At 42.7% G+C, this 18,241-nt stretch overlaps 1 protein-coding gene across 2 annotated transcripts; it reads right to left on the reverse strand.

Annotated features, from left to right (window-relative positions):
- Positions 1-932: 932 nt before the first annotated feature.
- On the reverse strand, positions 933-16,176 carry APMAP (adipocyte plasma membrane associated protein). Of its 2 annotated transcripts, none has more exons than XM_013954394.2 (9): positions 16,045-16,176; positions 12,817-12,933; positions 9,960-10,075; positions 7,570-7,662; positions 5,333-5,449; positions 3,813-3,987; positions 3,272-3,406; positions 2,905-3,097; positions 933-1,775 (listed from the first exon to the last, which is right to left on the reverse strand). In XM_013954394.2, the coding sequence occupies exons 1-9, from the start codon at positions 16,134-16,136 to the stop codon at positions 1,566-1,568; spliced, it is 1,248 nt and encodes a 415-aa protein (XP_013809848.2). In that variant the 5' UTR covers positions 16,137-16,176; the 3' UTR covers positions 933-1,565. The 2 variants fall into 2 exon arrangements, with proteins under 2 accessions (XP_013809848.2, XP_067150748.1); XM_067294647.1 differs by having other exon boundaries at positions 16,089-16,172.
- Positions 16,177-18,241: the final 2,065 nt, after the last annotated feature.

Raw genomic sequence — 18,241 nt, forward strand, 5'->3', positions numbered from 1 at the left:
GTCAGTCTGATACAGCAAGCATCACCTACACACCACAGGGCTGCTGTAGTGCTGGTAGTAATACAGACTTTATAGCACAAGGTGACAGGAGCATCAGCAGAAGAGAATCACTTTCACTTGCATATCCCTCCCATTAATAAATACAAGCACAGAAAGCCAGTGAAAGCACTGGTGCTTTTCATTATGTATCAAGTAAATCTTGATTATTTCCTTTTTACAGGAGAGGAAGTTGAGGAATAGAGCAAATCTATCTTTGACTATCACCCAGTGGCAGAAAAGGGGAGAACAGCCAAGTCTTCAGTCCTAGAGCAGGAATCAATTCACTAAGTCACACAGCTTTTGAACAACTGCACATCACGACCCCTTCCATCCTCATTACCTTTAGCTCTTATATAAGATGAAAATACATTTATTCAAGATGTGAACAAAAAGAAGTTTTTCCTTTCTAACAGTGGAGAAAAAGCATGCTCTGGATTTATTTCACTTACAAAACACACCTGTAACTTTCTATTAGTCAATATAGGAAGTAAACGATTTCCTCTGGAGATGTCAGGAAGCATCCATCAGCTATTACTACACACTAAGATTTTTACCAAGGCCTTCCTCATTCACTATCAGACTAGAATTTGCAGGAGCCCTTTCACTTCACATTTGTCCTGGGACACCATCCTTCCCCAAAAAACTCTACCATTTCTCCATAAAGAGCATACTGAAGAGGATTCCTGGGGCTGACCCTCTTCCCTCCTGTGACTCTCTGGGCAGGCCACCCACATAACCAACAGGAGACTTACAGGACCTGGGAACCATGGAAGAAACAGTTATGCAAGTGAACCATTTTAAACCCACTGGTCTTCAATACCATATAAAATGCAACTTTCACTCATTATCTGACTAAAATGTTATAAAGAAACACAGGACTCCACAGACAATGATCAAATTAGATTCTGCACGTTGATTAACAGTCAAGTGTTGTTTCAGATGTTGATTACACAGGCTGGAATTGAAGAAACTTGGGTGGCACAACTAGATTTCTTGTCATGTTCTGGATGTTGCTGCCTCTACCACAGCACCACAGTATGACATTAGAACATGCACTATAATCACACCTACAGAGTAGGTTCTAGAACAGAAAGAAACAAATGCAAAACATCTCTTCAATCCAAATGATACATCATTAATCCAATGATCTTTCCAGTGTAAGAAGATAGACAGTTGCATTAAAAGTGACTTATGTCTGTTTAAGATAGCTCCAAACAGGGGTGGGGGAGGAAAAGCAATGGCTTTCATTTAAGGAGCATTTAACCATATGAAGATCCCCAACATACTTCTCAGGCATTAATATTATGCATGCCAATTCCAAAGCAGGAGCAGCCAAACCAAACCAAGGAAGCTTACAGATAACAGCAAGCTGTTCATGTTTTTCCATAGCAACAGAACAGTGCTACTGCATATATTGACTGACCGTCTTCACTTTTTCCTCCTTGGTTACACATTGCCTCAAGCACATGCTTCCTTTGTACCTCTAGAGTATTAAAGGACAGTGGCACTTCATCATAGGTGGACAATTAAACATGCTGAAGATTAAGTCTACAAATAAATGGAGACCGGAAGGAGCCCAGATAGAGGTATCCATTGTGTTCATGTGCCTCACTAACGTAAGGTACCGTCACTCCGTTGGGATCATGAAAGCTTCTTCTGTAGGATCCTGTCTCACTAAGTTCAACAACAAGGCTATACTTGGGCACAAACTTAGTCAGAGTTTCCTGACTCAGCAGCTAAAAGAAAAAAAGAAAAAAAAAGAAAAAAAAAGGAAAGAAAATTAACAGATTGTTCTATATGATTAGAGTTCAGACACACAGTCAAAGATCATCCCACATTCCCTGGAGGAAGCAGCTAAGAAGATAAGTAAACATTTTGAGTAAAACACTATTACACAGGCTTAACAAATTAACATCTGAAAAGCCAACTTTAAAAGAATCATCAATAGAAATGTACTCCAGGACTGGGCTGAAAGGATGTCCACACTGATGCAGGAGACATCAGCTTTTTCTGGCACAGCTGGTGCCAAACAGCAGACATCATGCTCAGCTCTCCATAGCATCCCTGTTAAGGCTCCTTTGCTGCACCAGAAGAGACACTAGCTTTTAAAGAAACATCACAGAACAGCTGAGAGTTCATTTAGCTGAACTGGGACTTCAATCCTAAATGCTGCTTTTGACTTTTTTTTTTTTTTTTGGAGAACAAACTTTTCAGACTGAAGTATTTTCAAGTCTTTGCATTGTTCAAAAAGCACCATTCTATTTCTTGAGGATCAGATAATGCTTACAAAATAGATTATTCTTGCTCCTCCTCATCTCAAAGGGGCTGTGATATAAGAACAGGTACACTGGATAAGAACAAAAGTTTCACCTAGCACTATACATAACATACACATTGTTTCCAACATTGGCTAATAAAGGATGCCTAGGGTGGCCATACAAACAGGTCAGACTTCCCAAACACTCTCCAAACACCTGGCAATAAGTAGGCATTTCACATACAAAGGTGGAGCCTTCATATGTTCAAATGCAGACCCTCTGTTGCTGCACAACTAGGGCAAAGACAACCCCTCTTTCTTTTCTGGTATCACAATGGAAAGCAGCTTAAGAGATGGCTACCTGCTAATCAGAGAAACTAGTGTTATTTGAACTATCTTCGAACATATGGAGAATGTTCTAACTAGAGACAATAACAGTTTTAATCATAGCATACAAAAAAGAAAAAACGAAAAAGAAAAAACTTCCTGTGAAGAGGAGGAAAGAGGACAAATATTTATGATTTTCATTCCTATACTAGATGTGAAGGTGAAGGGGTTTTGTATTTTTTTTCTTTGGGGGGGGGGGCAGGCAGGGAGAGAGGGGTTACCTTAAATATCATCCTTTTAATCCATGGTTTTTCAGACAAGAAATCCAACACAGAAAATCCAGGATTGGGTCGGACAACTGACATAGCTACCCAATATCCTCCAGAGCTGCTTAATCTGATGTTATCTGGAAAACCAGGCATATTCTCAACAAACATATCTGCTCCACCTTTCATCAGCCCAGACACATAATACCTGAAAGTTATAAATAGCAGTATTAAGACATCTTCACTCAAGCAGTAAGTGACAAACACAAGTCCCAAAAGGAATTCATTGGGGAAAATAGAAAAAAAAAATTTTTTTTTAAGTAGAAAAAAATGGGGGGGGGGGGCAGGGAAGGGGTAGTAATAGTTTCAAAGTCACACTCACCTCCTGATTCTAGCCATGGTTGTTTCCTGCACCAGGACAAAATCTTCTGCTGGAGAGAGCTGGACTCCATTAGGAAACTGCAACCCCACCATTAAGACTTTCACTTCTTTTGTTACTGTGTCATATTCGAGCAGGCTAACAAGAGAACATTATACATGTTTGTGAGTGAAGACAAATATTTACTCATCTTGGTTTCATTCTCCGGGTGTTTTCCCACCTCTCACATCAGCTTGACCTAAGTTAAAAAGGCAGAATAGCCATGAAACATTTATTTATGAACACAGGAGAAATATATTAGGCCAGTTAAGATAGGCAGCATTCACAAGGGATTCAGGCTAACTATAAGGCTAACACCTTTACTTTTAAAAGGATATTCCACGAAAGTCTTCTTAAAGGAAAAAGAGGGATCTCATTTATTTCATGGGCAGTACAGTATTTGCACAAGCGGATTTTAAAAAGAAGAACTTGGAGACCAAGCAAGTGGCCAAGTCCTACTGCTGAGCTTACAACAAGTTAAATGTCTTTAGGAAAAGATACTTGCCGCCCATCATCTGTGCCTTCCATAATCAAGAATAAGTAGTCCCGCTTTTGCCATTTGCTGCTGGAGTCAGTAAAGTAGATTTTCCTCCCATCCCAGGTCAGTGCAAGATCATTCACAAAAGACAACTTCTGACCTTCAATTAGTGTTTTGGTCGAGACAAGCATTTTTGCTTCACCTGGTTACAAAGAGAGAAGAAAAAAAAATGAAAGAAAAAAACCACCAGACAAGTTTTTGCGTGCACCGCTTTGGAAGTTAAATACTTTGAAGATAAGTATTAACACGAAATTAGCAAGCACTTCACAATTTTTCCATTTTTGCATCTGTTAAGTAATAAGTGCTCAACACTAGTAGAAAATGGCCAGGAGAGAATACTCTTCAGAAGAATTGAAACAGTAGAAGAAGTTTCCTCTTGAGAAGTGCCAGATTAAGTTTCTAAAACTCATTTTAAACCAAGTACACACCCAGGCCCCAACCTTGTAGAAGAAATCAGGCAAGCCAATCACTATTCCATCTTTCCCCATCAGTTTGCAGGAACAAAGAGGAATACTTACTAAACATTAAACCATCGGCAAAAATTCAGCATTGGCAGGTTCACTGAACTGCACTCTCACACTCTGCGTATCACCAGATATTAAATTATCAGAATCAAGCCTTTAAAGATAACTTAAAAACTATTAAAAACTATTGAAGTCATCCTTGTGCACAGCGTTTGTTTGTTTTTGACATGACAGAGCTAATCTGACAGCAGTTTACTGTTAAAAGGGGAGACCTTGATCACATCCTTCCAAAGCTGCAGAGTCTAAGCCTTTCCATTAAATGGGAACTGGAATTCTGGCCAGCCTCCCTCTCCCCACATGGAGCCAACTTGGAGATCAAAACTGTTCTAAAGTTAACCCTACAAGGAAGAAGGGAGGGAAAAAAAAAAAAAGAGGAGAGAGAGAGAAGAAAAACAGTAGTTTTCTAACACCACAGCTCCTGAAGCTGGTATCTGGCTGAGAGACTATGAAGAGCAGGAAGCAACAGAGCCTCTCTCATCAGGAGCAAACCATTTGATCACTTCAGGCACACCAAACTACACCCTTAATTTCCCTGTAACCCCAGTCCATAGAAGGTGAATAAAAGCTCTTCACTACCACACAGCAAGATCAAGGAGAAACAGAAGTACAGTAAACACTGCAAGAAGTTTATGTAATAGCAATATTAAGAGAACTAAAAAGTTTTAAGAGAACTAGAACAGCTACACAGAGCTTTATTTATGGATCCTGAGGTACCAACTTTGAAAACTTAAAGCATATGCCATCAGAAGATAAGCAACCGGTAATTCTAATCAAGACAAACAGATACAGAGAGGAAGTGATTGCTACAAGAAAATAAAGTTCCTGCATGGCATATTTCATCTTGACAGCTCCAAAACACTTTCTGGAGAAGGCAAGCTTTCTCGTGCCTACAGCATCTGGCAGAACTCCAAATGGAGCCCAGACTGGTCAGTGGAAGAGAACTGCTGAACAGTAAAGTCATACCTGTGTCGGGATTAATTTCATAGAGTCCATAATAAGCGTCTGCCACAAAGAGGGTGTTATTTGGCCCCACTCTGATGCCAAGTGGTCTTCCACAAGTTGGCTCATCTTCCCGGGTTCCTTAGAAAACAATTTAAAAATGGTTTTCCAAATATGAATAAATACAAGGCACTCAGGCCATCCACAAAGGTTAAACTTCAGCTTAACAAGAGTACAGCCAGCAGTGCACATGTGCGCGTACACACACACATTAAAGAAACCATTATTTTCCTGGGCATAAGTGAAACAGATGTCTCTAGACTGTCAAAAGATGGGGATTATCCTATCATTTGCCAAGCTGGTAACCAGCCAACAGCTGCCCTAAACAGGGCTGAATGAAAGAAAATTCAATTTTTGATGCTTCTTCACAGAATCAGTTTTGCTTTAAAAGTCTGGATTTTTTTTTTCCCCCTCCACACACTTTCACTTCCTAGAAATGTCTAATGCTCTGATGAAGCAAGTCTTCAAGACAGGCACTGAAGACTTCTTCATGAGATTACAAGAAGGAAGTAGATTACTGCAAACCTGGAATATTTAGGTTCATTTGAGTCTTGAAGAATCAAGAACTTCAGAACATCTGTAGACTGCAACACTAGCAAGAGACAGAGCCTTCTGGGGAATTTGGTCAGGTACAGCCTTTCTGCTTTCTCCCCCAAGTGAGGAGGGCAAGAGAGAAGTTGAGGCTTCCCACTATCTCTGTGGCCCCAGAGAAGCACTACAGCATGATCTTCCCACCTCTCCCAAGAGCAAGCTGTACAAGTCCAGTGGAAATGAGCAGTGGAAAGGTGATACACTGTATTCACCCCACCCACGTGTGCCTAAGCAGCCCCTGGAAGTCCACCTTTGTATCAGGTGGCAGCAGACTTCATTTGCTGTCAGGGCCAAGGCTCTCCTATCTGTTAGGCAGCCAAGAGAGTGCTTCCAAAGCAATTTAAGCCTAATCATGTGAACAGCTACATAAAATTACATAGCTAAAATGCCAAGCATGTTAATGCAAGCTAAATAAAGACAGCAACAGCCTCAGCTTACAGGCTAACATGCCACCAGTACTGGGCTACAGTTCTTCTGTCACCAAAACACAGGCTTCTACATCATCATCATAAAAAAAAAAGACACACACAAAACAGCAACAACAACAACAAAAAAAATAAACACACAGCCACAACAAACACCAGCCAGACATCTCAGACTGAGGTTGCCAACCTTAAGCTTTCCCATAGAAATTGTTCCATTAATAAATATGCCACTACTAGTTGTTCTCACTCACTTCCAGAAAGTTTATTAAATGAAACAAATAAGTTTTTCATGAAGAGGTGTGGCTTCAGCAAGGAAATAATTGTAATTTAGCAGTGAACATACAGAAAAGCCATGACCAGTGGAAGGTCTCTGCTAAAGCAAGTGCAGCCACCACAAACCCTCATAATACTTACAGGCAGGGGTGAAGTGAAATTAGCATAACAAAATTCAATGCAAATTTTTTTTATAGAAGAAATTCTTTTTTATAGAAGGGGAGGGTGATATTTATTTACAAAATTTCTATTTCATTCACTCACACTCTCAGAAGCACCAAATACAACCAAATGGCCTGGCCAGGATTACTTGTGTGCACCAGCAGACAAGGGTTCACCAGTTGTCACATCATTGCATTTCTGGCATTCTTCTTGAATGGCAATGACAAACTACTTTCAGGAAGATCTTTTGTATCTCACAGGAGTCCCCAGTTGTTACAGGGTGCCCCTTCTCTTCAGAATCTTGCTGACTTCAGCTTCCATAAATATAAGGCCAGGTTGCTGCCCATTTTTCCTTATTTGGAATATGTGTTTTTTTCTGGATGGGCTAACAGGAAAAGGAATGCTATTTGTGATATACTGCAACTTGTCTTCTGCCTGGTTTTAAGATTGCATCCTGTTTCCTATCAGGACATAGACCTTGTAGTTGTGACAAACACATTCCTCAATTTTATTGCTGGGAATAATGTTCATCGTTATCAATACCAGCCATTCTTTTAAACCGTTGTTTTGCTACTCCTGCTGGTGCTTATACACATATTTCCATTCATACTTGATTCATATAAATCTTTATATTTCTGTTACAAATCTCTACAGAATAATATATGTACTTGCATAAGCAATTCAGACAGAACAATAACTTCACCAACACAAGTCCTGATCCAGGTAGGTTTTCAGGTAGGTGTCACTTACCACAAGGACCATGGCCAATTCTGGCTATTGTCTGTATTTCCCCATCTTCAATTTTTAGAATTTTTCCATCAGCTGTCCCAGTAAATAGCACATCTGCAAAGACAATTGGTAGGATCAGCTTGACCACAAAGTTACAGTGGAAAACATCCTTTTACATGATACAAATGTTAGCATGAAGTAGAATTCACATTTAAGATACAGTAAAGTAATGGTCTTCCTCTTCAGTTGTATGAAAAGAATAAAAAGCAAAGGGGAAGAGAATCAAGGCAAATAAAGCATTCAGTTGGATTTTCACCAACTCAAGAAGAGGAAGGATTCAAGCCTTAAGAGTCAGAGGGACACAAAGCTTTTTACCCATCTATAAGTGGCCCCAATCTTCAGTTAAAGATGATGATAACCATTTAATGGCTAGTAATTGGACTGATCCTTGCAGGCAGATTTCTACATCGTCACAAAGTGTGATCAGGCCCTGTGTCCATCTTACCACTGGCAGAGAGAACACTTGCAGATCTAGCAAGGAGTCAGGTGACTGGCAGAGTATGCGACAGCAGCCTGGAGTGCGCTCTCTACACTCTGACCAAAACCAGTCAGGGCCAGACACACACATTCAGTTTTGTCAGCAATGTCTAGCTGCTTCTCAGCCAATAACTACTCAAGCTTAGTATAGTCAAGATACAGAAATAGCCACAGTAGATAAAAGGGGCCCTTAGGATACACAAAGTGAGTCCTGCCTAGGCATCCAACCTGTCCATCCAGCAGCCTCCCATCAGTGACCCCTCCACACAGTTCCCAGGGCTCCCTGTGCAGTTTGGAGTGCAAGTCCTTCATTAAATCTACTTTGTTCAACCCCTCACATGTCTTGAGTGTCTCTCTATGCTGGTATCCAACCCTCCCTTTTTCCACCTGGTGGTCACACCACTCTTCAAAAAGCAACTCACTAAATGAAACTTCATTCTTGTGCAAGTTCCCAAAGATTGCTGAACACTACTGAAGAGGTTTAAACTACTGTTGTCCGTACTGTATCTGTCCTGCAGAAGGGTTACAAGAACCAAAGCAATCTAACAGTCACCCAAACCAAAAGCATTGCTCAATTAATGTATTTATGCCAACTTATATGACAGCATGAGACAGATTCACTGAATACAAACAGCACCTGGAAACTTCCACACATCCAAACTGAATGTCAAATGAAGGACTATTGGATTAGCAGAGCCTGTTGCTTGGACTTTTCCATCTCCAGTGTAACTGTTTGAAAATTTAAGCCTGCTAATTACCCTTTAAAAGGGGATAAGAAGACTTCAACATTCAAAAAGGGTTCTACCTCTGGCAAAGCTATTTCCAATCACATTGATTATTTCACCTATAGGAGAGCTGGGCTTCATGGGAAGGTTTCCTTAAGGAGTTTCTGACAAGACTGACAACATTAGAGAACAGAAAAGAACTAATGGTTCCAAGTAATCACTTTAGCATAATGTTAGCTGAGAGAGGCAGCAAAAAAAAAAAAAAAAAAAAAAAAAAAAAGTAATCTGAGGAAGGAAAGAATTTACAGAGCATATTCCTGCTGAGGTAAAATAAAAACAAGGTTTTAACTATTTTACTGCTTCATTAAGAGATACAGTAGAAGGAAAATAAAGGGTATGGCTACTGGGCAACTCTTGTATAGAAGGATGTTGCAATGAGGGCCTCACTTGTCATTCCCACACTTTCCTTTCCCCATTAAAACAATAAAGGACTCGCATCAAGGGTAGTTCCCAACCTTATCCCTTCAGGACCACAAGGAACCACACCTGCACAAAGCTGGTTTCCTACTAAGTGGGTGTCATGCCATTACAAGTCTAGCCACCTCATTAGGAAATGGCTCTGAGGAGGTGTGGGTTCGTGATTTGGTGAGGAAACACATGTGCCCCAAGAAAGATGTATACGATGGCACCTGTAATGCATGCAATAGCACTAAAATTTAAGCTTGCTATCAATTTGAGAATTTTTGCTATCACATAAATAAAAGTCAACACCACAAAACTTGGCTCCTTCAAGTGGCAGGAGGCATTAGAAGGGCAGGTAAAAATTAATTCCCAGCTAAGAGCTAGCCAAATGAAAAATGGGATAAATTCCTCCACAGGCAAAAACCCGACTCCACTATTAGTGCCTTTTTTTTTTCTTTGCCTGAAAGACAAGGATTTTTAATCTTGAAGAAAAATTTACACTTGGGAAAGGGGAGAAAAAACAGTATACAGCAGCCAGTACGTACAACCTACTTATTTTTATACTTACCTATTGAAAAAAAAAAGCTTCCAGAGACTGTTATCCAAGGAATATATTGCCAATCAAACCCTTATCAACACAGCAACATTTAAAGACCCTTTCTAAAAGCTTATTTTGTCAGTGCTTACCATCAATATTGACAATGGATTCTGGTCCAACAAGCTGACCTTCCCATAATCGCTCAGCTTTTCGTAACTTGATATTGGGCTCTAGCACACCCGTCAGAATGGGAGGTTCTTTCAAACTGCAGAGCAGAACACAGATCTCATGACTTTTCACACAAATTTGCAAACGCTCTTGAGAAACAAGTTGGACAGTTGCCTTTTCCTACTTTGCCAACTCCTGCAAGCCTGATCTATGCTTTCCACACAGCATATTTCAAAAGAGAAACCACAGGTCACAAACCGAAAATTGGACTTTGTTCATCAGGGATCATAAATTTCTGGTTCTGCTACTCAGAAAAGAGAAGTTGCAATCACATATTCCTGGGACACATCTGAAAGTCTATACAGCTTTAAGTCCAACAACACATTCTCAGTTCATCGCCCTTACACAAAGGCAAAGGATTGTCACTCCGCAAAAAGAACTACTTTTAACTCAGTTGAATAAGCTGTTTCTATCAGAATGTTTTTCCTAGATATATTTGCAAGTTTCTAAACAAACAGTTTTGAAATTTAAAAGCCTGTAATTTTACAATACAGCAAAATCTGACACCATATAACACTTTGATCAAGGAAAAAAATCATTTTTAAGTACTAAATAATGTACAATTAGTGAAAAAGGTATTACAACAGTGTCTGAGCACTGGGACACACACGCTTTCATACCACATCAAAATACATATTCTCATGACTTGAATGCATTCCCATGGAAAAAGACCAACTCAAAGGAATAAGTTGTACATAACCATAAAGAGACTTCAAATAAAATCTAAAAACAATAAAATAAGGCTCAATCTTGCAACCCCTTATTCACATAAATAGCCAGGTTCAAGTCAACTGGATTTCTAACCAACTCCTGACCTAGAAAGTAGGGAAGATGATGCCTACACAGCTTCCACATCTGGAAGTGCTGTGAGTACTGGAGTACTGTGTCCAGTTCTAGGCTCCCCAATACAAGAGAGACATGGACAAACTGGAGTAAGTTCAGCGCAGGGCTACTAAGATGATAAAGCGACTAGAGCATCTCTCCTATGAGGAAAAGTTGCAAAAGCTGGGACTCTTCAGCCTGGAGAAGAGAAGATTGACGGGGGATCTTATCAATGTGTATGAGTATCTGAAGGGAGGGTATAAATAGGATGGGGCCAGACTCTTGTCAGTGGTGCCCAGTGATAGGACGAGAGGCAACAGGCACAAACAGAAATGCAGGAAGTTCTGTCTGAACATGAGGAAAAACTTCTTTACTGTGAGGGTGATTGAGCACTGAAACAGGTTGTCCAGAGAGGCTGTGGAGTCTTCATCCTTGGAGATCTTCAAAAGCCGTCTGGACAGGGTCCTGTGCAACGTGGTCTAGGTGACCTTGCTTGAGCAGGGGGGTTGGACCAGATGATCTCCAGAGGTCCCTTCCAACCTCAGCCATTCTGTGAAGACAGGCTTCTACAGAAGAAACTTGGAATAAACCAGAGTTTCAGGAATTTCATGTGGAGTTTCATAGTCTTATTCTTCATTTTCTTTATTTTAGTAGAACATCATTTCCAGTGGCATGGAGCATTAACATCACTCTATTGGTGAACAAAATTTCTTTATGTTCTTCCACTGAAGGGATTGCTTTAAACAGCATCTATCTCCTTGAATTGTTTCAAAACACTTTCTAAGCATCATGTAGAATCATCTCATCTATCATGCAGATTGGAAGCATTTCTGGCAGTGAACCTAACAAACTGGTTAAGAACATACAGCAAGATAAGCCAGTGATTAGGACAGGAAGAATAATTCTCCTGACCTTGTAAACGGGACTTAAACTAAGAAATGTAGGCATGCGGAATACAGTTACTCTGGACCATATATTAGGAAAAGCTTTTTAGAAATATCCTGTTTGCTTTCAGAATTTCTACTTAGCTGCAATATATTTCAGGGAATGTTTTTTTAAACTAAACCACAGTAGAAAGCATTTCATTAAGATTTGCAACCAGGCAGCTTACATCTAATAGCCTGCTGGCAAGACTTAATGTGGTAGAGTAACACTCTACCACATTAACAGTTTCTTTCAACTCTAGAGATATTTACAGTGTTCTTCCTTTTCATTAAACAATTATTGAGCTGACAATAAATATCAGCAGACTGAGCATTTTCACTTTCTCCAGAATGCTGGAAGCCCTAGGCAGTCTGACTACACCCTAGGCTAGCAGAGAATGTTTCACACACAGCTTCTCCCAACATTGGTCACATCTTGTCAGGTAGCTGATTCACTGTTATATTCCACATATGATACAGATTCAGATGTTTAAGAATTAAGACATGGCAGAAATTACCTGGTGGCATTTGCTTGAAGAGATCTGCATTTAAATGTAACACCTCCATAAGGTTCAGCTAGTTCAAAATGCCAAACTGACCTAGTCAGGTTATTTGTTTCAATTTCAAGCTTCAAATTAAGTCTCTCTTGGACAGAAATATAACAGCAAGGGTACAGCTGGGTCCCTAGTGCAAAGGCAGTTCTTGTCTCTCAGAAGGCAAGAGCACATGCAAGTAAACCATAACTCCACTGACAGCTTGGACAGCAGAAAATCATTTTCTAAACTAACGATCAAAGAAAGTAATTCAGCTCCTTCATTGATCAACACTGAAACAACTGCACAAGATGGCTCAGAAACTGCGTATGCAAAGCAAGCCACGGTGATGGATAATATTACAATCACTCCCCGATTTCCTCAATCCAATTAGAATCACTTTACAAAGTTGACTTAAGGCTTGTTTGCTGGAAAAAGTAGAATACATTCAAGAAGTTACACTTCAATAACACTCGCTTCAAAACAAAGTAACACTTTACCTTATAGGCTGGGGGTCTATAGGACAATCCAGTAGAACAATTGCTCCAAGCAGGGGAATAATTAGGGACACAGCCAAAGTCAAGAAGGTCACACGGAACACCTTGCCACTGTAAGTACTGCCAAACACAAACAAGAAACAGGACTATATCTTAAAAACAGCTTAACATGTTAATATTTTCTAAAATTCTTTTATATCCTGTTTTCTTTACAAAAGAAACCAGAAATACTTTTGCCCAATCACCAGCTCAAATGACTTTTAAGGTCCACTCTAACATACAGTTTGCATACGAGTAAGGGATATTTATCCAGTCTCAGCATAATAGCATCATATGAGGCAGCACACTGTGTGCATGCTGTTTTCATGCAGATTACAAGTTACAGCTGACTGAAAAACAAGAATTTGGGGTTTTTTACTTAAGTTTTGACAGTGGTTTCCATTTTAGCACAAAATTAAACCAAGATCTTTCAGAATTTTTCAAAAAGCAGAAATAACTAGGCGTGGACTTTGGATCAAGAATGAAGACATTCAAGCAACTAAAACAACAAACACTATAGTAAATTTAACCAATACTTCCTTAATTTAATGAACATTGGCTGGAAATTCAAGGCCCAGCATGAAGAATAAATTAAGAATTTTTTTTACCCATCAAAACATACAGCAAAAAAAGTAAAAACTGTTCTTTCACAGGAGATAAACAGATTCTGTTCTCAGAAAGTTTGGAGGTATCAGTCAAGCTTCTGCAGAGAAGAGTACAGTGCCAAGCTCGACAACTCCTAGTCTAGGACTGGAAAAGCAGCTCCCACAATTTTAGCTACTCCGAAACATCCATTGGCACAGCCAGCCAGTCTCCTTGCAGTATCGATTAAATCAAGACAAACAGTGCCTGATGGTTCTGCATTGATCCTTGCATCATTTCCACCATGTTGTCCTTGATCAGCAACTCATCCAGATAGTGGGAAATACGTACTACTGCCCAGAGCACAAATATCACAACAACTGGGGAGCTAATGACATGTACATGCAGTGCTGATTACCAACCTCAAGGTAACCTTTGGGATTAGCAACTGGAACAGGAGGGATGGACCTAGGCTTGGATTTGATCTCTATTTCCATGTAAAACATAGAGGAGTTGGAGTATTCATAATCCATCACAGCTCCTTCCCAATAGCATAACTGCTGTCAGCCCCTATGTTCTGGCAACAGATGGGGGCCTCTTAGGGGTAGAGGGCATTAGAGCAGGGGCTTGCTCCGGTCTCCCCAAGTCAGCTCTGCATGGTATCCTGTGGGCCATCACAAGCTGCAACGCAGAACTCCAGGTTGTGGCAAGGCGACTGCTAGGCTGCTGACTGTAAACTGCAAGACCTACTTAGGACATTGCTGAAATCAAGGTGGGGTGGGGAGCACCCCTCAGAAACCTTATAAAAAGCAAACAAAGAAGACACACCCAAAACAGAAGAATACAGACAATTATAGGTTACTGACTCTCATCAATAGAAGGAATCACTGGAGTTATAGTTTACCAACACTGAAGCAAAACAGAAACCCTTAGCTAATTGTGTCTCTGAGTGTTAGTCCCAAATGGACTCCAGCCATAAATCTCAGGATACATTTACCAGCTATTAGAACAGTAACTTAGTTATCACTACAAACTAAGAAGAGAGGCTGTTGCACCAGATCTTGCAGACAGAGTGTATGCTGGGAAGAACATGCTATGGATCACCATAGCAAGTAGTCAACACCCCTTTCCATCCCCAATAAACATTTGGAAATGAGTATTTGGGGCAAGCAGGAGGGAGGGGCTGGTTCCTCCCTCAGCACCTAGCCAGAAAAGGGGCAGCCTCCAGAACTACTGCCTCTGGTCTCATGCAGAACAGTCTTAAGAGAACACGATCTGTGGATTCTCTGGATCATTGCTGGAGCCCAAGCAATACAACTAATTAATGCTGCCTGACCAGGGGTGTGGCAACAAGAAGGAAGGACAGGGGAGATTATCAAAGCAAAAAAAACAAACCTTTTTTTGGCAGGGTCATGTTGAGCAAAGTTACCAAGGGAAGGGGAAACACTTCACATGGACAACAGGAAGAAGAAACTGAGAAGCACTGGTGCCCTCCTTCAAAAGCAGAGCTATGTATGCAAAAGTGGATTACCCTACAGGGCACCATACACAGTCAGAAGCAACTGTCTCATTCTGATGACCCTGAAAGGCAGGGAGGAGAATCTACAAGGTACTCACACAGAAAGAGATGCACTGCTTTGGTTCATCATCTATTGCAAGTCATCAACCACTTTATTCAGTGGAAAGCAAAGCTAACAACAACACAACATCACAGTTATTGCCTGAAGTTCTAGTGAAGCCAATTTTGTACGAAATTCCTAAACAGAGAACTGGAAATAGGATCTTCTTTAACCTAGCTACACATTAAGGTTATTTTGTTTTAGACAGATGCTGACTTCTCTTTAAACCACAGTCAAATATAAACAGGCTACCCAGAGTTATACAGGACTTAATCACATTCACAGTAAGTATGTGCAGGCCACAATAAGATAACTGATATTTCTGGACCAGCAGCAGATAAACTGTATTTAAACAGACCAACTACAAAACCCCTAGGCACAGGTTAAAGCATTGCTCAGTTATAAGCTCTTCCTGCAGAAAGGCAGAACCAGGTGTGCAGGCCACGCAGCAGATTTAAAGCAAAACGGCACACTTCCATTAGCCACCTTGCCCCAAGGCAAGAACACTGTGGAAAGAAACACCCAGTGAGGAGCCAGGCAGTGACAAAACATGAGAGAGAAATGAATGGCCTCACTCTCCCCAGGCCTGGCAAAAGCAAGCTCAGCCCTGGAGCAGTCAACTAGTCGCTTCCACCCTCACTAACCCAGAACATCCCCTCATAGCACACTGGTACCAGACCACAGCCTCCCTCATGCCAGGACAGGTCAGGCCAGGCCAGGCCGGATGAGCCCCTCCCACCCCAACACGGGGTTCACAGCCAGATTTCCCTCAGGCCAGGTCAAGTCGTCACCTCACAGCCTCAGACCAGGCCCCCCCACCAACCCATCCCCCGCAAACCACTACTACTTGGGTCGCCAGTCAGGTCGGCCCCTTCCCTCAGGACAAGCCAAATACCCTCCCCTCCCTTCACCCCCCTAACTCTCGGGTCAGCCCTTTTCCTTCCTACCTCCCTCCTTCCTTCCCCGCCCGAGCACCCTAGCCGGGGCCCACCTGCCCTCTTTAGCCTCCTGCGCCGGACTGTCCTCAGTGATCACCTGCGGGCGGAGCGGGCGGCGCTGCCGCAGGCCCTCGGCCTCATTCATGCTGCCCGAACCGGCCGCCGCCGCCGCCGCCGCCCGCCCCTCGCGCACCCGGCCCCGCCCCAACCGCCGCCGCCCGCCCCTCGCGCACCCGGCCCCGCCCCGCCGCGCGCACCCGCCCTGCCCAACCGCCGCCGCTGGCCCCGCCCTAACCGCCGCGCGCAGGCAGCATCGCCCCGAGCGACCTCGCCATTTCGTCCTGTAGAGGCGAGGCGCCCCCGCGCTACGCCGCCCGCCTCCCGCCGCGGCCCGGCTCTGCCGCTGTCGCTCACACCTGCAGCAGAGCCTGTGTAGTGGCCGCACTCACCCAGACCCCCCACCCTGCTGTGCGCTGAGGTGAAGGGCAGACCGCGGCCCTCAGATGAGGCATGCTACATGGCTGCTGCACCAGCCTGCCGGTTCTGTCACCTCCGGCAGGGTTGGCGGAGTTGCAGGCCCCCAAAGCTAACGGGTGCTGCGCCTTGTCCCTCAGCTGTCCCTCCAGAAATGGTTCGGGCACAGCATTTGCCAGAGTCGGTTGCACCCTGGTGGCTCTACATGTCCTAGAAACATGCTCATGCTCAGGGACTGGAGCACTTAGAAGACACTTCTGTTGGTGATTAGCACCATGGCAGGGGTTGCAATGCCTCTGGTGACCCTGGACGTCTCCTGCCCTTCATACCCAAGGAATGTCCTAGATAACAGGCAGATCAAACCACCGCCTTCTCAGCTGCCAATCTTCCTTATCATGTGCTGCTCATGTGCTGCTCATATCATACCATCACACAACTCAGATTCATCCTGTATTCAGACTGCTTGACACATTCTACCTTGCTAAAACCCTCTGGGAAATCAGTCCTCAATGGTCTGGAGCCATAGGACACATCTGGTTCGTTCATCAGCAATGAGCAGCTGTAACACCACATGGAGGCTCTTGCAGTGCCCCATCAGACAAACAATAAATATTAATGGGTATTATCCTGACAGAGATCTCAGCAAACTTTACTGCTGTGTCCTTGAGGTCCTGATCCTAGGTCAGCTCTGCTGCACTTGCTAACCACGATGGCAATGTTGGTGCTACAATGGACAGCTCCATTGCTGCACTCGTATCTTTTGGGGTTATTGATCTGCCGTCTTTAGTAAGTAGCTTTACCATAATGATCCTATTCTTGGGACCCAGAGATCAGCATATCACTGCCAGTTTTTCAGTAACAACACCCAGAGCAGTTGAAAGGACTGTTTTATCCACAAGATGGCACTAGGAAACTGCACAGACGAGATTAAATGATGTTTCTCCGATATGCCTGGATAATTGGCTGTGATGGAAGAGGAAGGCAGAGTGAAGTATAAAGAGCCCTGGGATCTTAATAGCAAAACCCCCGCAGGTTCCAAGGAGGCCGGAGTTAAAGGCATGCAAGTTGGCAAAGCTGAATGTTTTTCTCTCACATTTTAACTGTAATGTCACTTCCAGCTCTGAAACCATGAGCAGGTCTGAAAGCTTTTGTAAGGGCTGCAGGAAGAGAGCACTGGCTGCCAAAGGCGGAGGGCACAGGTTGGCTTCTTGTTTGGAAACCAAAGTTACACCAGGCTTTTTGTGTCTGCCTATCCCCCTCAGCAACTACCAAGCTCACTGGATTATTTAATCCAGATGTGAGAGGGGGATCCAGCTCTCCAAAGACACTCAAGCCTCCCATCACTAAGGGGCCAGTCTTTGTTAGCCTAGTAGCTCCCAGAACAGCACCTTTGTCCCTCTCTTTGTCTTTTAAAAATGCCTAGGTAATAGGAAGTGCTGATATTTTCCAGCTTCTTTGCCTTGCTCAGCAGTGTCATCACTGCAGGAAGGACTCTGTGTGCCAGAGTCAGTATCAGGGCCATAGCTTTAACACCACAAAAACAGTGTTTAACAAGTGCAGATCAACAGGCAGGGGCTGGAAAAGGGGACTGCCCTTAGCTGCATGTTCCCAAGGAATGGAAAAGGCACTGGGCTCTCCACTCTCTCTTAGTCTCAACAGAGACCAAAAAGCCAAAGTAAGCTTGTCACTGCAGAAAAAGGGAGTCAAGGCAGAGACACACCTGATGCAGAGGAACAGAAGCAAGAAGCAAGCTACTGCTGCAGATCATTCATTACC

Source organism: Apteryx mantelli, chromosome 3 (genome assembly GCF_036417845.1).
Source record: "Apteryx mantelli isolate bAptMan1 chromosome 3, bAptMan1.hap1, whole genome shotgun sequence".
Lineage (NCBI taxonomy): Eukaryota > Metazoa > Chordata > Aves > Apterygiformes > Apterygidae > Apteryx > Apteryx mantelli.